Consider the following 24,023-nt stretch of genomic DNA (forward strand, 5'->3'; position numbering starts at 1 on the left):
TCCAATTTTTTCAGAGTAAAAGAAATATTCTCAAAAATATTTTTTTTTTTGCATTTTTAAAGATGATATTACAGTTTCAAGATGTGTCCTTCATCAGTCCTGTGTACTAAAACCAGCTTTATGGTTTATTAGGATTTCTTGTTTTCATATTCAGGGTCTTTCTGTTTCCATTGATAAGAACAGTAATAAAGTACATTTACATCTGAGCTAGATAAGCTCTGTGCTATTCACAGTACACAGTGTAAGGTGATTTTATGTTTCACCTAAGCACTGACACAGAAAGAGCTGGCAGAGTTGTGGTTTTCTGCAAAAGATAACTTCAGCAGAAGTCAGCTGGCCATCGGCATTCCCTGTCATTCCACATTTGAGAGGAAATAATTCCCTGTATTTGCCTCAAGAGCATGTTCTCTACTTAAACTCTTGCTCCACTTTATAGGTGTTAGCTGTGCTGTGGTTACTGACAGCTCAGGAGAAGGCATCATTTACAGCACATCAGGGAACTTACATGAACATGCTAGGCACGAGTATATTCAATAATTAACAATATTAATAACGGTAATAATGGTAATAATCATTAAGAGATCCTTGCCTGAAAAGGACAGACAAGCCCTGAGATCAAGAGAAAACCTGAGCAGTGCTGGCAGGAGTGGAGCTGAACAAAGCCTGGCTGGCAGGCACTGCCCCAGCCACAAAAGGTTAGAGCCTCCCCCTCTGGTTCCAGGGACAGAAACTTCCTTAGCATTCATTCCCTTGGCATCCAGTTCCACCACTTCCTACAGAGTTAACCATGTGTGAGTGCTCTGCCTATTAAACCTCTATGACCTTCAACAAACAAGTGCAGGACACCCCTGAAAAGAAACAGCTGTGTGTTCCACAGTTAACATTGAAGTCATGAAGCACCTAATGGCAAAGGACAGAATTTGGTTTGTGATTTGTAGATGTTATTTGGGAACAAGTGACATATTCATGCTCAAAGTCAGACAAATCAAAGCAAAAAAATTGTTTTTCCTTTTTAATTGCAGCTCCAGCTAGAAAAACAGAAGGGAGAAATTCTTGGGGTAGTGATTGTGGAATCTGGATGGGGATCCATTCTACCCACGGTTATCCTGGCCAACATGATGAATGGAGGCCCTGCAGCACGTTCAGGAAAACTGAGCATTGGAGACCAAATCATGTCCATTAATGGCACCAGTTTAGTTGGTCTACCTCTTGCAACATGCCAAGGGATCATAAAGGTACCCCAGACTTACAACTCTGTGCTGTAGATCGTAGGACAAAGCAGGTGGAATCCTCTGACAAGTGATCCTGTAGATTTCCAGCAGACACAATTTTTCATATCACTGCAAAAAACCCCAGTAATCTGTCATTAACAAAAAGCAGAATTAGAGATTCAGGAGTGATGATGCACAGAAATTTAGGGCTGGAGAACATGTTACAGTTTTGTTACTGGGCTGTAACAAATGAGGCCATGTCTGTAAAATTTGCCTAAATTAAGTACTTAGCTGTCTTCAAAGTTTTAAGCTTCCTCACAGCCTCCAGCATAAAATAAGATTAAAATGTCCTATGCGTTTTTGGGTTCCATGCAGATAAAATGGATGGAGGCTGGAAGACTGCAGGACAGATCAAGTGAGCAGATGAAGACTCTGCAGACACAATGGAATTCCAGAATGCAATATCTTTAGTCATGGAGACTAAATCTGATGTCTGTGCAGATTTACCAAGAGCAGCAGAAGCAGGAGATTAATTAGCCAGATGCTGGGAAACAGCAAGCAGTAGTCAGTTTTGATTTTTATTGGAAGATTTGTTTACATTTCTGTAGTAATTACAGGCAAAATTTTAATGTTTTGTTGAGCCAAATATCGAGGGAAATAAATAAGAGAAATGTATCTCTAAGTTAGCAATCAATTTCTGTTAACTCTCACTAGTCTTTCTCAGATCAGCTGCTTAACACTCTTGCAATTAGGAAATCACAGATGAGGGCTCAGTAAGATTCATTTCAGAAATATTGACTTTTGGAATATCTTACAGGGACTCAAGAATCAGACACAAGTCAAACTGAACATTGTCAGCTGTCCTCCTGTGACTACTGTCCTCATAAAACGGCCAGACTTGAAATACCAGCTGGGCTTCAGTGTACAGAATGGAATTGTAAGTTTCTGTGTTCATTGATTGTTCTGGGGTTTTTCCCTTCACTTTTTTGTCTTTTTCGAAAAACATATGGAAGTACTGAGACAATCTTGCATGACCTCACTTTTTCTACTGTTTATTAAAACCTTACAGTCTCTGAGTAATATAATGCAAATGGATGACACTGGGAGAAATTCTTGAGGGATTTTCCTACATAATAAAGCAACAAGATTTATAGCCCAGATTATTTGGTGCAATAGCCTGATCATGTAAAACTGTTATTAGTGCCAGAGTTGCAAGGAAACCTTATGCTGAAAAAGGTTTTTACAATTATAGCACTTCAATCTTAGATCTGATTCTGTTTCTCTTTTTAAAGTTTCATTACACACTCACTAAGACTTTTAATTTTTCTTCTGCTGTGCATAATTTATGTGGATGGCATGGGAATATAATTGTGACCTACTGTTATTGAAACTAAACTCTTATAAAAGCTAACCTCTCATTACAAAGCAATTGTATAGGCTGTGGCCCAGGTACCCCTCCTCTGTGTGCTGCAGCTTCCCTGTAATAGCAGCAGCAAAGAGGAGAACAAATGTGGCAGTGAACACTTACCCCAGGCAGCTCAGCCTCCTCCTCTCTCAGTTCTTCCTTCCCAAGCCATTCTTTGTCACCTTTCCAGAGCAAACTCCCCACACAACTAACCCAGGTAGTCACTGGCCCTTCTGGGGGCTGCCACTAGCAGTAGGGACTGGCTGTAGGGCAGGACCATCAGCATTTCCTCTTCCTCCAGTCTAGGGAAAAAATAATCAGGCTGCTCACATAGAAAACCACATCACAAAGGCTGTGGGCTCTGCTCCCTGTTCTGTGAAATGCATTGATTGAAGTTGCCAGATCTCTGTTTGCCACCCTTTGAGAGCTGGAAGAGTAACAGGTGACTGTAAGATATGGTGCATGTGCCTTCCTGCACTTCAGATGGCTCAGGAGTGGGTTTGCAGCTCTCCTGGCCATCTCTCAGTTACTACTCCACAAGTTTAAAATGTTCCTGCCTAAGATTACATATAAAGGCCCTGCTGTACCTCTGCTCCAGCTGGATGAACTCTAAGTGGTTCCTACCCCAGGATCTGGTTTCACCTGATCTCACAGAGGGTGCTCTCTTTGAGACACTGATCTCATTCCTTTATTGCTCACCTTTGTAAGTCTTGTGTGTTCCACTGGTGCTATAACCAAACAAGGGAATACATTTATATACCTGTAAGCATCACTGCATGTGATTATCAAGTTTTCAGGAGCCCATTCCCAGCTTTGGTGGGGGAGGGATCAGGGCTGGGGAAATGGATCAGGCCGAGGTGGATTAGGAGCATGCCATGCCCTTACATGGACAGGCAGTCTCTGTGACAATCTATTCACCTTGTCCCTGCTAATCATCTCCTACATGCCTGGAGCCTCAGTTTAGTAAATCCTGCAGGCTCTGCTTGTTTCCTGTCACAGTGTGCTCCCTCCATCTACTGGCCATTTGTCACCACACTGGCAGATCATCATTCCTTCCACTTAAATGAACAACATTCAAATGACATCAAATGTAAAGTTCACCAAAAGCAGCAAAAAATCCTTTTCATATAGGAAAAAGAAAAAATAAAGCCTTGCAGTGCATTTCATCTATGAAAAGCCTGTTTGAATATGAAAGCCAGTGAACAAAAAGATAAGAGTAACATCTTTTGTTAGGCTGCTATGGAGACAAACCTCTGGGCCTGGAAAATCCTTTCCTCTGAAAAACTCTTTCAACATTTGAAAATATAACTATAAAATATATCTCTCTGGTAGTTTGACACTCTACTCTTTAAAAGTACTTTTGTAATTGCCAGCAATTGTTACAAATTATGATTGGATCCAGAAGTAATACTGTTCTTTGTTGGCTCAGCATTAGCACAGCAAAGAAATAAATGGCTTGTCAGAACAGATATAATTAAATGTCTCTTTCTGGTAGGCCATTACCTCATTATCCATGCAGCTGGGATTTATTTCTGTGCCTCCCCTGACAGCAGCCTTGCAGTGGTTCCTTTTCACCCTGCCTATCTCATCTGTGCAGGATGCACAGCCATTAGAGTGGGAATGGCCCATAAACACACAGAGCAGCTGCTGGCCACAGAAACCCCATCTGAGCTGGCTTTGCCTGCACAGGCTGTCAGGCAGATGCTGACACTGCTGCAGCTGAAAAAAGGATGTTGTGCACACACATAACAATTATGAGTGTTGTGTGATGGGGAGGTGAGCATTAGATGACCTGTCAGCCACCTTCTGAAAGTCATTATGCTACAGTTCTTTTAAAATGATGTTATTTAAATACAGGTGGTCCTTATGTATCACATTATTGTCTTCCAGGTTTGGTCCTTGTATATCACTTTTTTTTTTTTTCTTGATTGTGAAAAAAAAAATCTGTGAATTACCAGTTATATTCTCACTGCTGATAAAACACCACTTCTCAGTCTAAATCTCACTTTCTCTGAGAACTATCTACCCTGTCCCTAGCCTAGCACAAGCTATCCAAAAATACAGTAAAACTTTACAGAACATCTTATTCTTTCTTCCCTGCATTTGTTTACTGTCATTTAAACTGGCAAAAAATTTACAGGGTTTCAACAGTGTAATATAAAAGTGACATGAGGAGAAATCTCATTTTAATAGGTTATGATTAAGACATTTACACAGAATAACGTTTGTCTGGCACTATTTTATCCTAATGCTTTGCTACTCTGTGGGCAGTTGCAATAAAACTGATTGTGAAGCTACTGAAGTTTCACATCTGATGTGCTGCAGCTGGTCTAAGGCATTGCAGACCTGTCACAGCTGAGTGGATTGAACCAGTGTGGTTTACACCTTTTTTTTTCTTTTTTCCCCTTCAGTTTACAGAGTCAATAGAATTTAGACTCTTGCTTACAAGAAGCAGATGTGTCTTCCTTTATCTAATATTATAGCTGTTGCCATGTTCAACAAATACAACTAGTTAAAGAGTCCTGGCTGAATAAAATCATATTTACTTAAAAATATTGCTCAGTTTAAACTCACCAGCTTCAGCTGTCATAGCTCCCCTGGCTGGAGACAAAACTCTTAAGGCTGCTTTGAGTCAGCCCTTGCAAATATAGGAGTCACTAAATGTGTGCTGTAAATGCAGAATATTTTTTTCTCTGTGTGTGCTGTCTCGGCTTAGCAGGGTCTGGCAGCCTGGGCAGAGCCACTCAGCCTCTGTCTGCTTCTCTTTCTACCTCATTAAAACACTTAATGCTCACAAAAGGAAGCTGCCTGCCTCCCCTGGAGAGGGATTCCTGAATGAGGAGACCACTTTCTATGTCTGGGGCTGTTAGAAATTAAAAACTGGCTGATGGTATTAAAAGTGCTAAAAGTGCTCTGAGAGCCAAGCAGGGAAAAGGGCTCTGGACAGATATGCAAGCCATTATCTTTTCCTTTATGCCAGTGGGGTGAGGGATCACATTTCCATTTGCTCCAAAACCTTTTATTTCAGCCGTACTGCATCTGTATTTTCTTTTACACCACAAAAAAAATATATACAAGGGGTTTTTTGATATATGCTGCTTTTTGTCCTTTCTGATTACTGCTCCCCAACAGCAAGGAGCAAACTTATTCTAACAGTGAGTTGAATTGAGAAGCTTTCTGTAAAAGAGATCTGTGTAGTAGAGTTTATCTTGTGAGCTGTGTGATTAGAAGGCAGACTACCTGCAGAACAATCCATTGTATGTGACTGAAATTCAAGAACAATTCTGTAAAGTGATAGTGAAGCCCACCAGAAATACTTTAAGGACTACAGGAGGTAACACTCAGCCCCTGGAGAGAGCATGGTGGAAGATAAATCTCACCATAGGAGGAATGTGTTGGGGTTTGAGGTTTTTTGGGGCTTTTTTGATTTTTGTTTCTGAATGCTGAGAAAGGCAAAGCAAAGAATATAATATATATTTTGTAAGCACAGAATAACAATATATTCTCACTCCTCATATCAAACAGTTTGAACATCAAGTGAGAAGGGATTTCTTTTTTTATTGCATTGTTATTTGTGGAGAGGAGTCTAAAGGAAGTTGCTAGTGCCATATAGGAAAATATTCCAGTCAACCACAAACAGTGTTTTACCTTCAACACGTCCCAGACTGGCCATCTCCCCACATCCTGTGCTTCTGAATTAGATAACAAACTCACTGGGGCACAAGCCCATCTTACCATACTTGTATTTAGCTCTGAACAAACGACCAGATCACAGCAAATAATGATTCTTGGCATATCATTCTAACCATTGACAGTAACTGCAGAAGCAGGCATTAGCTGATGCTCCAGCACTCATTTCTTTTCCTCCAAGAACTGGTTTTTCTCAGTCAACAAAAGGTAAATCCCAATGCTGATAAAGTCTGCTTAGTTCCAGAGATTGGAGCTGTACATTATCTGCCTTGTGTGATTCATGGACTTAGTCATTTGAAATAATTTGCCAGCAATTTGTACCTAATGCACAGCAGTCTGGCCTGCCAGGGTGGGTCCCCTTGCAGCATAGATACTGTTGCTAAGGAGGAAACACTCTCAACTGCACACCAGATTGAGATTTCTCTTTCTGCCTGCACTCTATGCTTGTTGCAACCTCAAAATACTTTAGGTAGCAATGTCTGCTGGGACTGTGTCTGCTGAATGTAGAATTATTTTTCTTGTAGAATTATTACCCTGTTGTAGGGGTCATAACATTCAGAATTGTGCCAAGTTCTTTACTGGAACCTCAGCTGCCAGTTAAAGAAGAATGGCTGAACTTGCCTCCTCCATCCTGAGCTCCCTGTGGCCAGCAGCACTGAACAGTGCAGAGGGAAGCTGAGACCCTGGAGGGCAGAGCTCCCTCCTCTCCTGCAGGGGCACAGGAGGTTGTGTCCCAGCAGGGCATAAATCTCTCTCCTTCTGTCTCCACTTTTGTGTGGCTACAACCTGTATCACTGTGGAAGGTATCTTTATGTTCCCATTTGGAGACTAAAAATGAAAATTATAACAGGCAGAAATCTCAGAAAAAAACTCCCTCTAACAAACCCTAAAGTAACATTTAAAAACTCATTGATTAATACTTCCAACAACACCTTCTGGAATCCTGACAGCATCACCACTCATTAAGTCCCAGTGAGGGCTGCATGATGGTATTTCTGAACCTCAGTAACCATTGCTTTCTCCTGGCAGATTTGCAGCTTGATGCGAGGTGGGATAGCAGAGAGGGGCGGGGTGAGAGTGGGACACCGGATCATCGAGATCAACGGGCAGAGCGTGGTGGCCACGGCTCATGAGAAGATAGTGCAAGCACTGTCCAACTCAGTGGGAGAGGTAAGGGAGCAAAGCCTTTAGCAAGGCAGCAAAATAGTTGAAAAAATGCATGTTTCAGTGGAAAAGAGTGTCAACACAGCATTAAATTCACCAATTCAGTAAATTAAGTTTGGCACTAATAAGAAACAATTAACAGTTGGGGTATTTTTAACAACTAATGATGCATATTCACTGCATTTTTCCATTCATTTTTAAGAATTCCTTGCATAAATCTATACCTTCAACCTACTTTCTGAATTAAATCAAGTGATTAAAGGAAGAAATCACTCAGGGATGTTGGCTGTGAAGATGTCTCTTATCACTACAGCATCTGCCATAGAAATGAATTACTATGTCTGAAAGATGCAAACTGATATACATTTTTATAATTTAATTTCCAACTTACCTTGGAAGTAAGTTAAGTCACCTCTCTCCAGTACTTCTAGCAAGATCAGCAATGAATAAGCAAGATTGTCCAGTTTTTCAAAATCCCTCTTGAATTTAATGGTAGTCTAAGTACAGAACCCTGGCCAGATCTCCAACTAGTTCCTCTGACAAAAATTAGAGAGAGCTGGTGTCCTCCTGGAAAATGATACCTGACAAATCATAATAGAGTATGTGCTCTTTGTCAGGAGCAAAGCTGTAGATTCCAACAGCCCCTCCATGGTCCCCCTTCACTGTGTAACTTCTCACCTAACATAGGAAAACAGCATGAAACTTTTCTTCTTTACAGCCTGAAGAGAAGATACCAAGGCAGTTGGTCAGGGTCTGTATTATCAGTCAGTAAACTTTCCCTTTCTTCTTCTTGTGTTGTCCAATAAGTCCAGTTCTGGTGGAGACCTGATTACCTGAGCCTTGGACTCTGTCAGTCTGTGAAATCCCTCTGGCACTGGAGCCCCAGGACTCCTTGAGGAAGGAATTGAAGTGCATTAGTGTCATGGTTTGACATTAGCCATAGGAGAAACTGTTCCACCAAACTCTTGATTGGCATTTGAACACCAGGTGCCAAAGTCCAAGTTCTGTGTTCAGAAGATCATATTGTAATTAGGTGAAAATATGAAATGACATTCCCACAGAGAGGAAGATAGAATACAAATCTATCCATTAAGTTCCATTAATACCAGAACAGCAGAATGAATTTTCAGAGAGGTTTGTGCTACTTATTATTTAAGGTCTGTAAACTTTACTGTAATTGGAGCAGGGTATATCAACAAAAAGTGTTTAGGTGGCTTTTAAAACTATATGATATCACATCATGTAATTGTCATTAATAAATTCAAAAACAAAACAAAACCAAACAAAAAAACCCAAACCACATAAAAAAAAAAAAGCAAAGATAGCAAACCAGCATCCTAAAACCAGAGAACTTTGAACTAGAAACTCTAGGAAAAAGATCTATAGAAGCCAGGACAAAAAATGCACTTTGACCACAGGGAGATACAGATACAGGGGCCTTCTGGATTATTTTAAACTAGTACTAGCTCTATTAATGTCTGTGTAATCAATTGACAGATTCACATGAAGACTATGCCAGCTGCCATGTTCAGGCTCCTAACAGGTCAAGAGACCCCCCTGTACATCTAACATCTTCCATCCAAGCTGAAGCTGTCATAACCGAAGAGAATTTTGTATTTTGTATGAATGAAAGGCTTGGAAGCTGACCTGAGGGCTCCAGAACAAGGAACAGACAGGTGTCTCTGCCTTTTCTCTCCTTCCTTTCTATTTCTTTGACAAAAAGTGTTGAGAAGGATGGTCAAGGACAATAATCACAGACAAAAATCTTTGTAAACATTTAAGTATTTTGAACATCTTCTAAACTCTTTTCTCATAGAACTTAAAACATATTTATTTGTAACCTTTATGTGGAGTGATGTATGTCTGTCTTGTTTGATAACACAGTGAATGTGAATATTTGATGAATGAGACTGCAGGAGATGGCAGAGAGAAGCAATTAGAGAAAGTTCTGGCTGCCTCAAGTTAAAAAAAAAATCCCAGTCCCATAAAGTGGTCCAATACTGATGACTTTGCATAATTTTAAAACTGGTGCTGAATTGATGGTATTTCAGTGGAAAGGAATGTGTGCAGTTCAAACTTTTAGACTCTACTGTAAAGAAAACCACTGTAGTACTTGGTATTGTTATGACAAGTGTAACCTGTTTGGCAAGGTGTGAACATAAACATGTAACAAGTGTTTCATATGCTAAATAAAGAATAATTGCCACAAGATTAAAATCAAAATATTTATTTAGATACATATTTATTTTTAATGCTTGTGATTTTTATGATTTAACAGAGTTGTTTCATGGATAACTTATTGCACAGGTTGTGTAATGTATGTGTTGGGCTGGGGTTTCTTTTCTTTAATTTTTACATATTACCTTTTTGTTAATAATAGCTCAAAATGGGAAAGCCATGCTTACCTGTTTCTGTCTTTTATAAAGCATTCTTATTCCTAAGGCAGTGTGTTCTGAATGTAAATTGTTTTGACAAATAACCTAGCACCATCAGCAGTATTAGAATGTGTGTAGATAAAAAACCTAGTAGTAAAGTTGTATTCCTTATGAGATAAATGTTAATTGGTGTAACCTTGTCTATTTTTTTTTCTTTTGGCCAAGGCCTTGAAGAAAATACACTGTGACTTAAGAAGCCTTACCATGCAGTAACTAAAGAGCTTTAGATGACTGTACTTCAAGGAGTAGTGTGTTGCATGCAACTGACCTTAGGAAAGAATTAACCTATCACTAATAAATCTGAAACAAGAAAGGAAGCTTGCTTATTTTGTTTGTTGTGTAACTTTACATAGTAAAAATTGCAAGTAGAAGATCATTTAATTCTTCATCTAAGTGCAGTTGCAAAGGTCACAGATTTTTTTTTTAAAGGAAATATTCTCTTGAATTAGGAATTTGTGTATCATTATGATCTTGAGAGTAGAAGCTTTCAATTAGCATACCTTGTTGCCACTGGATGTCACTGTAACTTCACATCAATACAGAAGCATGCTATAATTAAAATACATTAAAATGGATGAATCTGTAAAACTTAAACTACCCATCTTCAGCTACATTCCTTTGTGACCTTTTCACAGGATGTCTGCCCAGCTCAGAGTGACACAAATGAAACCAGTATATAATTAAACCTCAAATGGAAACTAAGGCTACTGACAAGCACTGCTGCAAAAAAATTAAAATCCTGAAACATCAACCTGTGGTAGGTTCTTTATGAGAACCTTCTCTTTAAGGCCTTTCCAATTTCCTCTGAAAGAGCCAGGATGAAGCTTGCACTGGAAGATGTTGCTGGCAGACCTGTGTTTATGCTGGTAATGAAATCAGTGTCAATATTTACTTTTTGATATTTTTAAAAAGATCAATGTTAAATAAATCATAAACACAGCAGAACCACAATAATATGTTTTAGTAATAAAATTGTCAAAACTATGAATTGGAGTAACAATTCTTTTTGAAAATACTCAAGGCTCTGCTAGATAAAAATTCTTCTAACTTCCAGTCAGTTGCTGTTGGAAAAAGTTTGTGAAAAATGCAGAATTTCAGTCTTCTTCCCTAATGCATCTTTTGGTCACACACTGCAGAGGATTTACCATCAATTCTTGGTCACACACTACTGCAGGACTGAAGTGGTGAACACTCAGAACAGAGCAGGAATAAACCACACTGCAGCAAGTGCTGCAGCTCAAAAGGGCAGCCCTGGGAGGGGGGAGCAGATTACACTGGACAGATCAGTTAGTCTGGAATGACAGGCACTGCAAGAATGGATTAGAAGCAGCACTGTGTATGTGTATAAATCACCTTTATGTTTGTATCCAAATCAGTGTTGAAAAGGCAAAGTCCAGAAATACTTTTTTATTAAAACACTGACGATAGTTAAAACACTTTGAGGTACATTAAATAAATACAACTTTTAAGTTGTACAGCCAGTCTCTGGTGGGTTTGCAATGGTTTTCAAGAAATGCTGGGCAGCATCAGTAGCATTTCTGTAAGTACAGTGAAATAAATGCATTTCTGGTTGGGAAAACACTTGTTATAACTCCACTAATAAATCGATTAAAAGTTTGCAAAAATCAAGGCTGAAATTTACATTCAGAAAAACAGCCGTTCTCATCCTGCTGTGGGGAAAAAAGTGGAATTCCAAAGGAAGACACTTTTTCCTAATCATCCACTAGCTGTGTTTGTCCCAGTCCTGGTTTCTACCACAGTTCCCAGCTGCCATGACATACCTGCTGACCCTCTCAGAGGAGAGGACGGTTTCCCGGGGCACTCGGATCACAGGATGGTTTCCCAGGGCACCCTGATCACAGGATGGTTTCCCAGGGCACCCTGATCACAGGATGGTTCCCCAGCACACCCCGGTCACAGGATGGTTTCCCGGGCACCCTGTCACAGGAGGGTTCCCCAGCACACCCCGGTCACAGGATGGTTGCCTTGCACACCCCGGTCACAGGAGGGTTCCCCGGCACACCCCGGTCACAGGAGGGTTTCCCGGGCACCCTGTCACAGGAGGGTTCCCCAGCACACCCCGGTCACAGGATGGTTCCCCAGCACACCCCGGTCACAGGATGGTTCCCCGGCACACCCCGGTCACAGGATGGTTTCCCGGCACACCCCGATCAGGCTGTGCGGCCGCTCCCGCTCCAGGGCGCGGCTGAGCGGGGTCCGGCTGCGCGCCGGGGCCGCGGCGGAGCTCAGGGCGCCGCAGCTCCGCAGGTGCAGATCCCCCTGCAGCCGCTTCCTGCAGCCGCCCGCGCCCTGCCGGGAGCTCGTCATCACCTGCGGGAAAGGCAGGAGGGGAGGAGGAAAGAATGAGGAAAACGGGGTAAGGAAAGACTGAATAATATTTCATTTAAGCTAACACTGAAACTCTTCCAAAGGAGGTTCAGCCCACCAGAACCCCTCCTGCTTCTGTCCTTGCAGCTGGTCAGGGCTCAGGACTGGGCACCTGGAAAGCATAGCCAGGCTCCCTGTCTGAACTGCAGTGTAAAATGTATTGCTGCCTAATAAATAGAAATTATTTCTTACTGAGGCCATGTAACTATAAAAGAGCTTCAGTAGGAATTGTCTGAAGAACTTCAGCTGCAAAAACATTTATATAAGGCATTTGTCTATGGAAACTGGACACACATTTAGAACATCAGTGGCCTACCTGGTCTATGATATTGGCACTGAAGATGGCTTCTTCCATGTGTCTCTCATCAGATTTAATGACTGACCGTATGCTGTTCACTACGTGACGCACTTCTGGAGGGAGATTACAGTTTGAATGTTCCAAAAATTTTGCCACTAAAATTTTTGTGTCTTTATAGGCCTTAAGGTCCACTAAGGAGCGTGGCCGCTCTTTCGAGACGGTGTGAAAAGCCTTTGGCTTTAGGTGCAGATCAATTTTTTTCCTTGTATCCCTCTGTTTTCCAGTTGGTAGAAAACTGCTCAAAGAATGCTGGCAAGCAGAGGCAGCCATATGAGAACCAGAGACAGGAACTAAAAAAGGGGGGGAAGAATATCTTTAAAGTAATAGTTTAAAAAAAGAAAAAGAGAAAAGAAAAAAAAAAGGCAAAACAAATATTGTCACAAAGTTTCTACTTTGTCATAAAATGTCTGTTTTGTTTGAAGAGTAGCAAAAACATGCAGTCAAGGAAACATTACAAAATGGGTAATTTTAACCAGGAGTAACTAGGAGTAATCAGGAGTAAGACCTTCCCATGGCAAAGGAGCCGTGCCTTGAGAATGAGTGGGTGGGAAATTAAAGAACTTCACAAACCAGACATTTTTGTGTCCACCTTCAAGGACTTCAGCTGACATTAATGCTAAGGAAACCCACCAGCTACTCTGTGTTACATGCCACTCATACTCTTTTAGGCCCAGCCCCTCACCCCAGCTTTAAGGCTAAAGTTCTGCCTATTTCTAGGCCTTGGAAATGATATGCAAGAGAGATTAGTGAGAAACAGAGAAAGCAGAAATGCTGATCTAAACCAGAGGACCTAATTCAAAACATTTACTTTCATTCAAGGCAGGTTCCATCAGCATTGTACACCATACATTTATGCTGTTACCTGGCTTTTCTGCCTGAGATTTTTCAAAGCTCATTTCTCTCTCAGAAGCTTTTCATTATTTTGAAAAGAAAAAAAAAGGAAACCCATCCTCTGCTTTAGAAAACCAATTCTCACCTGTTTCTCCTGTAGCTGGAGATAATCCTGCATCTTGGCACTGCCTGCACACAGAAGTCCAGGCACAATTATCACCTTCAACCAAAGGCAGACAGAAAGAGCAAAGTCAACCCCTGCTGTCCTCCCCAAAGCAAGGGAAAATACACTGGAACCTTTTATTATCTCCTTTAAGAATGAAACTACTCAAAGGAAATCCTGCTTTCAAGACGTCCATACATAAAGAAAGGCTACTACACCCAGAGATGCCTTGTGAGTTGCTACACAGATACAAAGAGGAAGACAGAGTTCATGTTTTATGGTTTCCTCTGTAATCCTAAATATTTCATCTTTAAGTGCTGAAACTATGGCAAGCTCCCTATAGAGGCAGACCTCAGACCTTTTCTGTATTTCCTGGGTGGACAGAGTTTATATTGGAAAATGGGAAAAATGAGAAAGATTAATCCTTCTAATTTCTACAAAACCAGCATTTTTATTCAATATTTCTCCTCCTTTAAAAAATATATTATCATTATTTTCAGTACAAATGTAACACACCATTGTTTAAATTAATGGGTAGATGAGCAGGGTGGTACCTGATGAGCCAATCAATAACAAGTGGTTATGAAGCATCTACAAACAGCTTTGGATGCCATCTAATGACAGTTTCTGGGATTCCAGCATGAGGATCAATGATGATGAGATCACACTGTACAGTAACTACCACCTGCAGTTTTTTCATTTCTGACAAGATGGAATAAACCATCACATTTAGTTGTTAATCTGTTTCCAAGACTGAAAATGGTTTTGAACTTCTAGGTAGCTTAGGACAGGTTTTCTTCCATATCTCCAGGAACAGTTTATAATGAAAAGCTGGCATAATCCTCTCTGGTAGAGTGAATAATTAAATGAAGGAAACAAATGTAAGATGCTAAAAACATAGCAAATCTGTAAGAAATTAAGAGAGACAGCTTCTATTCTGTCTTTAATTTGTTCTATTATGCTTAAGTACTGTAGCACATGAATCATGGCATGGTTATTAAGAGGAGACACTTCAGAGGTTGTGTCTTCCCATCCATTACTAAACAGTTTAATGTACTTGCAGCAAGTCAAAACTACACTACTGGACATGACCCTGAATTATCTGGAACACAAACGCTACAAAAATCACTCAGGCACTTAACTGGTACAGCCACATGGTCTATCATAGCTGATTATAAATGAAGTTTATTGTAATAAACATCTGTGCTAGGAGTTGATTTTGTCTGCCTTTGCCATGACAAACTTTACAGGGAAAAGGCAGAAAAAATGTGCAAACTATTAACTTTTAAGTAATTTTTTTAGGAGGGAACCATGTCTGACAATTGTATGTGAACTCACCATTTTTCTGTTTTTCAGGGAGTACACAGTGAGTAAAAAAGCACCTATTAAACTAAACCTTCATTTATAATTTCTCCACTAGGAATGACAGGTATTAAAAAAAAAACCAACAAGTTTACTTAAAAGGGTTTAGTGGGAGAATTATGTGACTATACCATATAGACATCCCATCAGGTCAAGATGTGCCTGCAGCAAATGAATTCTGTTTTAGAGCCTGAAAGACTGGTGTCATTAGATCTCATTGCTGTTGTGTCACTGTCCTGTTGTACATATGCACCATCCCCATGTCAAATAATTTCTGTTCCAAATTATGGGCAGTGCAATCACAGTGCAATTCAAAATCCATTTCACAAAAATCTACACAGTAAATGTCAAGGTTGTGCTTCTAAACCTCTTCATGTTGGCTTGGAGGTGAGGCAGAAAATTAATTAGTAATTTTTTCTTATAGTAGAAAGGCAGTGTCTTAAGAAAAACCCAAGCCCCAGCTACAATCTGATCACTGTATTTTCCTCTTTGAGAACATGGCTAAAGCTCCTCCAGCCTCAGTTCTCCAAAATCCACAGTTATTAGTACTAACAATGTGTAGTTACAGATCTGTCTTTCATAAAGTCACATCCACTTGACCAGTTCTTTTACTCCAGGACAATTTTTAAAAGTAGCTGTATGTTACTGAAAAAACCCCAAAGCACTTTTTCTTGTGTGTTGGTTGAGGGAGCTCAGTTGGTTCCCTTTATCTTTGCCTGTTATTCAGTCCCGTAGGTGTATTTGAAAAGCCTGCAGTGAATATCAACAGTCAGTCATGAAAAATCCAGATCAAATGCCTTTTGAAACTTACAAAGACTGTAAAGAGCTTCAGCTGTTTGTCACAGTTTAGGAAAAATACGCTTCAGGACTGCTACAAACAGCCAGAATGTGCTACTAGAATTGGGCTCATTCTAAACCACCTATGATTTCCAAATCAGGTTCAATAAAAAGTAGAGGAAGGGGATGCAATGTAAACCTTCACAGAGTAAAATATTTCAAACTATTTTGCCAAACAGATGCATGAAGAAAGACATCTAGAGACTCAAGTCAATCCTTCCCTGAAGGATTTGATAGGAAGTGTCTCTGTAGGTCAGCACCCAGCCCCTCCGAGTCCCTGCTCTTGCTCCCCCTCCCCTGGGTGTCAGCATCTCTGGAACTTTCTCTGCCTCTCCACTCCAGTCTTTGCTCAGCCCAGTTAATCTCAGTAATGCCCAACTGGTGTCCCTCCATGTCACTTTTGCAGAAGAGAAGATAAATGTATTTAGGACACATTAAGAAGAAAAGGAGGGCATCTGTCCCACCAGGTGTCCAGAGCCAGCTGGAGCACGGGGGCACGGCTGCCCATGGCCAACACTGCTCCATGAGCACATGGAGCAGAGCTCTGGAACCCTGCAGAGCCCCATCCAGAAGAGAAAGGGCTTGTTCTTCTTGACTTGCAGCAGCAGAAAGGATTCAGAAATTCCTACTTACTGTCTGCTTACTGGCAGCTTCATTGCACATACATCCTAGCAGAGTAAATGTCATAAAATAAATGCAGACTTCTAGATTAAAGATTCACTTTTCCTGGCTCAGATGGAGAGGCTACATTTCTAAAGGTAAAAGGCATTCAATTATTGAGCTAAGTATGAAGTCTCTGAAATGATATTATAAAGATGCAAGAAGTGCAATAGAACCAAAATATCATCCTAAATGGAACATGTTATCTCAATATTTTGTCTCCTTTTGCTCTGAGCTAGTCACACAATTCTTCCTCTGGATCCCTTACAAAGCCTGGTGAACAGATCTTGCAGCAGCACAACCCATGACATCTTAAAAAGCTTTTAATCTTTACTTTCAAGCCACTTCTCCAGGTTCCCCTTCTGAATCTCTCCAAACAGCTTAGATCTCTTTCAAATGGTTTAGACAGTTCCACATTCCTGCTACTATCCTCTACTAAATCAACCCTTTCTTTTTCACTAACAAGCATATTTTTATGAAGATACACTGTTCAGCTAACATCTCCTCCTCCCTACTTTTCTAAAAGGAGATTCATAGCAGAAGACACTTATCCACGACAGCCAAAAGCTTTTCTTTTCCTTTATCATCTTGTCATGTGCCTCATGTTCATTTCTTTGTCCTTCAAAACTTTTCACCATACACCCCCAAGCTGCCACTGGTCACAGTGGCTGCCTGTGACATGCCCCAATACTGCCAATGTCAGTGTCACCTTGAGGAATCACATCCTGATGTACAACAAGCGTGACAGCTCCAGGAGGAGTCTCCTAAATAAAGCCCAGCTGCCATTGCACTTCTCAGTTTAGCCTCTCAGTAGAACAGTAAAAGAGAGGTGGGAAAAGCTACTCAACACATGGTTTTCTGAGCAGTGCAGAAAGAATGGTGAAATTTAGAAAAGCCAAAATTATTTTCACTCTGTCAATTTTTCCATTTCCATTCTTAAATTTTTACAAATTTAGGAAATATGCAAGGAGCTAAAGCTTTCACACCTAAGACCACCCTCTTAGGAACACTGCATGGAATTTCCAGCAGCACCAGTTGCTGCACCAATCAATCCCAGTGCTTTGCTGCCCTGTGTCCCACACCTACCTTCGGTGGCAGAGGAGCAGGACACGGGGGCACTGCTGGAGCGGACGATGGCTGGGGCTGGGGGCTTGCTGAGGTGCTGCTGCTGCTGCTGGACAGCAGCCTCGGGGCCACCTGCTGCAGTGTTTGCTGGCCCAAAACAGGGAGAGGTCTGCAAAGTGGCAGGAGGCTGGTGACAGTCCACACAGCAGGTTTTCTTCTGCTTCAAAGGCGGCGCGGCACTGCTCTCTTGAGCAGAACTCTGCAGTTCTCGTTCTGAGGGGCTGTAATTCCCTGAGGAACAGTCCAAGGACCTGCCGTGGGCACAGCTCTTTTCCTGTGCTTGGGACGTGTCGGTGGAGGCTGGGCTGTGGGAGCTGTCACCCTCATCAGGAAAGCCCTCAGAGCGAGTTCTGTGACACCTGCAGCGAGGGTGGCAATCCAGGGCACTGCAGCTCTGCTCTGCAGCCCCCTTGGGGGTTATGCAGTAGGGAGAAAGATCTGCAGACTGGAGAGATCCTTGAACTTCCAGCGAACAAAAATCTTCAGAGGAGTAGCTACGGTCTGGGACATCAACAGCCTCAGAGACCATCAAAGAGGTGCTCTCCACAGAAACTGCAAAACAAGAGATTCAGAGAAAAATACAAACTTCTTGCCTGCCCTCCCAATCTTCTCCCTCCCCATATTCTGTAGACTGACTTAAATTGAGCAATCTTCAAGTTCTTTTATAAATAAGAACTCAAAAGCTCTCAGATGAAGAAAGCCAAAGTAAAAAACATTGAAATAATTTACTTCTTTCTAGTGTCCTTCAGCAAAGACATTTTTGTGCTGTTCTTGGTACTGACTTTTGAACTTTAAATAAACAGGCCCTATATTGTCCTCATCTACTTGCATCCCCCACATTGGTGCTTCAGGCAGCAAGCTTCCAATTCAGCTCCTGGAAGCCATGGAGGAAATGACTCTTTGGAGGAGGAGTGTGAGGGTCAGGAAGCCCCCCATGGCTGCTGACAATGAGACACAAGCTGCAAGGAATGTGCAGGACTCTTGGAAGAGAAACAACAGTCCCCAGATCCACCTCAAAGGGCCTGACTAGAGCTCTGTCTAGCAAAACTCTGCTCTGCACTTGCAGCCCCAGCCTCTGACTGTGACAAGGTCCTTCTTGCCATGAATAACTGAAAGCAAATGATTCCTTCACCACTAGGAAGGGCAGAAGAGAAGAGAAAGTGTGCTCAAAGCTCCCACTTCCCTCTCTAAGGAGACAAATGCAAAGCCAGGATCACCTTGGGTGCTGAAGTCCGGGGTCGTGTTCCTCTCCCCCAGGCTCGGTTCAGACACTTGCTGAGCAGCACCAGTGACCTAAATGAACATTTGGAATGAAAGAGATCATTGACCTGCAGCTCACCAAGCCAAGTGCAGTGCTCAGGATCTGAAGGACACACCTGACAATGCTGAGGCACTTTCATATGAGCTGCTATTCAGACTGAAAGCTATTTAAAGTATTTTACATCTCTGGGTCAGGAGCAAATGCAAGGCAAAGACACAAGCTCAATGCAATTTTACATTTTTCCTGAATCTACAATGTAAATTCATCTTGAATTCACAGGCACTTGGGGCTGCAGGCTTACACTACTAAACTTAATATCTGAGTTGAGTAAAAGCAATCTCTCTTTCTACAGTCTACTTTTCTCATATTGTGCTTGGTTTTTTGTTCACCACATCACCCTAAAATAGGAGAGAGAAAACCAGAAACCACAAAAAGAAGCACAAGCGCAGTATTTTCACTTAGTTATTTGTGAGGATGTTACCTGTTAATGTGTTTTGAAGCCCTTTAACATCGTTGCCACCCAGGTGCTCTCCAGCCTGGTGGAGGTTGCTCCATGGACACAGAATTTATTACCACTCACCTTTTCTCTGAGGGGGGGATCTAAGGGGGTAACTTCCCTTCACTTTTGAGAATTATGTGAACAAAATATAGACTCATTCCTGCTGGAAATACTGAATCCATAAATACCTGAAATTTAGGAAATTTTCTTTCTATTGATTTGATTAGACTTTGGATTGGACCTTATTACCAATATTGATAGATTTTTTTGCAGTTCTTTGGGAATGTGATAATCCAAAAATCATTCCAATAAATAGCTGGTAACAAAAATAAAAAGAGAAAAAATACAAAAAGGTTGAAAGGAATGAAACTGATACCATCTTGAGCAGAAAGCATCATATCTACTTCTGTCTGTAGGGCCACAATTAACTAGTAGAGCTTATTATGGTTGGTGACAGTCTAGAAATCAGCATCAGTCACCTCTGTGCAAACCTTTCTGTCAAGCACTTAATCTGTGTCTGGCCTAAAAAATTGGATGTGACACAATTAGTCTGAAGCTATTAGGGCAAGAGCTTCCATTTCACGAGCCGGTGTAGATTAAAGCACATATATTTGTGCATAACTTACTGTGCTCACTGTTTTCTTTATTTATCTATCTCTCTCTCTCTATGATCCAGTGACCAGAAAACTTCTTTTGATACAAATTTTGTTTTTAAAAATTATTTCAAGTTTAGCAAATACAACTCCGAGCAAAGAACATTACCAGAAATACTTTAACTCAGCAAGAGATGGATGGATAGAAGACTGGGAAGCAAATGTGAAATCACTCAAAAATTTCAAAAGTGAAATTTTTAAACAATTCCCCTGGAAATTTCTTAATGGATCTTTCTTGATTGTAGCAGAGTATCTCATCTGTGGTAAAAAGTAAAATGTGGTGTCACTTGAAGTCACAGATTGTTCCTGGGACCTAACTGTGGAAGTTCTGGAACTGACTAGAAAAGTAAGAAATGTTCACAAATGTAAGTAAGTAAGTTCACAAATGCTCTTTGTTGTTGTAGAAGATTCAGACTGACTACCTTTTGGAAGAAGTGGTGTAATGTTTTAGTGGTGTTTGTTTCTTTTTAAAAATCTAGGGATTCTAGGAGCTTTCATAAATTCTTAATCTAGGCACTTTCATAATCACTGACTTAATTTCTTAATCACTGACTGGAAAACATCTGTGGAAGATTGTGCTGAAACATTTATTGACACTCTGCATTGTCTCTGAATAATTGCTGAATGTATTTTCTGTGGATTTGGAATTGATTAACCCTTTGCCTGGGGGAAGGAGAACCAGGGTTTGAATTGTAGCAGGTAGCACTGTGATGTTGAAGCCAGGTCAGAGTTTGGGTTCACACAGGAACAGCACATGGTTTCATGCAGGCTCCTGCACAGCCAAGGGTAACAAAACCTTATTGAATTCCACATCCTCAGACAGTCACTAAGGCATCAATGGAAAAAAGGAAGAAAACCTGTGCTTTTAACAAGCCTGCAGAGCCTACAGGTTAGAAAACCTTATAAAACACTGTCATTGATTCGGTTCACCCAGAATCCTGATCTGTTTTTTCTTATCTTTTCTATATCCCAGTCAATACCCTGCATGGAAAACACTGAAAACCACATTTTTTCATGAAATGGGAATTCCTAATCAGTACAGATGACAACAGCAATTTTTACATGGATGCAACCACTTAAATTAGCATTGACATTTGTTGCCTATAAAACGCATGAAATACCGAGTCCAATTTGGTACAATTTAATAAAATTCTAAGGACCTCAATCCATTTAAAAACAAATAAAACCTATTGCTTGATGCACAGTAAAAGGTTTTACAATTATGACATTATTACATAATGGTTCCCAGAAGCACTTTTGTAGCTAAATCCCTGACATGATTTCCATTGCCAAGCCTGCCTTTAAGGGATTTATAAATCTCATTATTTCAGTTCCTACTGTATTGTGCTCTATGGGAGCATTTGCAGCATGTAAGGACTCAGGTCTCCATTTTGTTCTTCTTGTAGACCCAAAACTGTCTTAGACAGCTCAGCTGGGACACTAATTGCAAAAAATACAAGCAGGCTTTTGTTGTCAAGAAAAATCTGTGGCTGTCACTGTAGGCTTTGGTTCTCGCTGCCAGTGAGCTGCAGTGCTGAGAACAGAGCCTGTCACAAGCTCTGAACAGCAACCACCAAGCTCGTATGCACTCACTCCTGGTAGGAAACCACATTACTATCACTATCAGAAATGAAGTCACCACTCATCTTCTGGTGATTAGAACAAGCAGCTCTGGAGCTCAGGTGGCCAGAGGTGAACAGGCAAGATGCTGAAACCTGTTCTGCACTCTCAGGAGTAGCAGTTTCTTGCCACAACAGCAGAAGCTGATGACTACAAACTGCAACAATCAGAAGGTTAAGCAATAGAGAACTACTCACTGCTGCTGCATAGGAAGTAACATTTGTTAGCTAAACCCTTATAAAGAAAATGGTCTGGAAAATGTTTTTAAAGAATAAAAGTATTTTCTAATGATTGTTCTTAAAAGTTTATCTAGAATTATTTTGCACCATGAAAATGTGAAGACCACATAACGAATTTCCTTTGGTTTTCCTCACCTGTCTGGCAGGCATCTCTCCAATCACTGCCTCATAAGGAGGGGGCAGCTCACTTGGATACAGCATTCCTGGGCTATTAATGGTTACTTCATATAGAGCACCAAATGGGGAATGAGGGAAGTCCAAATGGAGACTTCTACAAAAAACCATAAACAAGCAAACAATTAAGAAATGGCATTGATTTATTACCTATACCACAGTGATGTAAATACTTTTCTGAATTCAAAGCCAATGCAGTACAAAGAATTACATTCAAGAAATTTATTAGACAAGGCATCCAAAATGAAGCCCTGGTTCACAGGGTGGCTTTAACAACTGTTTTTTATTTAGGATGCCAGCCATCTTTACCAGCCTGCTTTGCCATCATAAACATCCTCAACTGGTCCAAATTAATACACATTAATTTCAATAATTTCCTTTAAAAATTAAATTTCAGACTCAACTTCAAATGTATAATGTTAACTGTGAAAGGATCACTTGCAAAGGGACCTTTGCTCAAAGCTCAGATATTGTTATCCTTGTCTTAGTTAAGCTCAGTCATTTCTCTATTGCAGAAATGCTTTAACACAAATATTTCCAGATGTAACCTAACAAGTTTGCAAAGAAACATATGCAATCTGTCTGGCAAAGAAGAGCCCAGTGTAAGCGAAGGAGATGATTTGGGTTTGTGCTCTTGGAAAGAGCTGCAGGCACTCAGACCCAGTGCAAGGGCAGGGCATCACCTCTGTGCCTCCCCCACGGGCGTGCAGGTGTACTCTGGTGGGTAGTAGGGAGGGGGGGGGATTGGTGGGATGAACTCATCAAAATCCAAGGTCTGGTGCAGGACAGTCCCATGTGGAGTCATGCAGTCAGGATTGGCAGAATGTGGCCTCTGTGGCAGAAACTGGAAATGAACAGGTAAAGTTCCTTCAGATGGTAGAAACATCATCACCAATATCAACAACTTTAATAAAAGGTCAATATTAGCAACCCTGACCAGTATCAAATTCATAAATACCCAAGCTGAAATGAAAAAGGCACTTCTGGGAGCATAAGAATACTTGTGATCAGATTGCCAAAATACAGCACAAGGTTTTACTAAAGGCAGAGAGGCTGTGGGCCTCCAGGTCAGTCAGTCTTGGGATGCAGGACACAGACATTTACAATTTAATGGCTTTTCAAGAAATATTTCTACATTGTATATTGTTTTATTGTAGCCCCACATAATCAGTTCTATTTTAATAACTGATCAAAAATAGATATAACTGCTAAAATAAATATTTGCATGTTTTTGTTTCCAATCTGAACTGCCTTGCACTTGCAGAGAAAAAAACCACAATACCAACCCCCAAAACAACCCCAAATAAAACTACCTAGAAACAGGCTACTATATAGACATTGTGTTTTGAATAAAACAACTGGAAATATCCCACCCATTTTTCACTTCCAATGAAGGGGCTGTTTATAGCTATTCTTTATTATTCTTGTAAAATGAAATATTCTTAATAGCTGTTTGTGGTTTGGTGATACAGACACTGCACACTTAAATGTGGTATAAAGCTTATAAGCACTGGTATGAAAGTAAGAAAAACATGTATTCCATATACACATCTCAAAACCCAAAAGCAAATAACTACACTGCGCAATAAAAAGCAATAATATTGAGAAGCACATCAACTTTTGTGACAGAGACCTCATCAGCTTCCAGGAGAGCAGGGATCTAAAGAAGCCATTCCAACACCATTGATATCAGGAACAATCAGAAGTGTTCTGGGAAAGGCCTGAACTAATCCAAGATCAAATATGGACTATCCTGAAGATCCCACAACCCACACCTGGCTCTATTGGGTCCCCATGGATCAAAGGGGGACTAAAAGACACTCCAAAACCACAGAATGTTTTCTTCTCCAGGCAAGCTTCTGCTCTCATATCACTTTTCTTGGATCAGTAAATTACTTTAGCTCCTACCTTCTAAAACAAGCCTGCTAAGAACCTCTGCTGAAGGCAC

General features: G+C 40.8%; 2 protein-coding genes across 9 annotated transcripts in view; one reads left to right on the top strand and one right to left on the bottom strand.

The window, feature by feature from the left end:
* APBA2 (amyloid beta precursor protein binding family A member 2) overlaps positions 1 to 11,523 on the top strand; it is an 82,167-nt gene extending 70,644 nt beyond the window's left edge. For both annotated transcript variants that reach the window (XM_058033629.1, XM_058033627.1), the window contains 4 exons: positions 1,023 to 1,235; positions 2,029 to 2,148; positions 7,336 to 7,476; positions 8,968 to 11,523. In XM_058033629.1, coding sequence (XP_057889612.1) covers positions 1,023 to 1,235; positions 2,029 to 2,148; positions 7,336 to 7,476; positions 8,968 to 9,039 — 546 coding nt within the window. In that variant the 3' untranslated portion in view covers positions 9,040 to 11,523. The remainder of the gene's footprint in view (positions 1 to 1,022; positions 1,236 to 2,028; positions 2,149 to 7,335; positions 7,477 to 8,967) is intronic.
* A 324-nt stretch (positions 11,524 to 11,847) lies between these two features.
* Positions 11,848 to 24,023, bottom strand: part of ENTREP2 (endosomal transmembrane epsin interactor 2) — an 87,237-nt gene continuing 75,061 nt past the window's right edge. For 5 of the 7 annotated variants that reach the window (XM_058033621.1, XM_058033620.1, XM_058033625.1 and 2 more), the window contains 7 exons: positions 22,759 to 22,919; positions 22,037 to 22,172; positions 18,847 to 18,922; positions 17,591 to 18,181; positions 13,628 to 13,702; positions 12,610 to 12,941; positions 11,848 to 12,236 (listed from right to left, as the gene is read on the bottom strand). In XM_058033621.1, the coding sequence (XP_057889604.1) occupies positions 12,048 to 12,236; positions 12,610 to 12,941; positions 13,628 to 13,702; positions 17,591 to 18,181; positions 18,847 to 18,922; positions 22,037 to 22,172; positions 22,759 to 22,919 (1,560 nt within the window). In that variant the 3' untranslated portion in view covers positions 11,848 to 12,047. The remainder of the gene's footprint in view (positions 12,237 to 12,609; positions 12,942 to 13,627; positions 13,703 to 17,590; positions 18,182 to 18,846; positions 18,923 to 22,036; positions 22,173 to 22,758; positions 22,920 to 24,023) is intronic. The other 2 variants (XM_058033626.1, XM_058033624.1) reach the window with 1 other exon arrangement.

Source organism: Melospiza georgiana, chromosome 13 (assembly GCF_028018845.1).
Source record: "Melospiza georgiana isolate bMelGeo1 chromosome 13, bMelGeo1.pri, whole genome shotgun sequence".
Taxonomy (NCBI): Eukaryota; Metazoa; Chordata; class Aves; order Passeriformes; family Passerellidae; genus Melospiza; species Melospiza georgiana.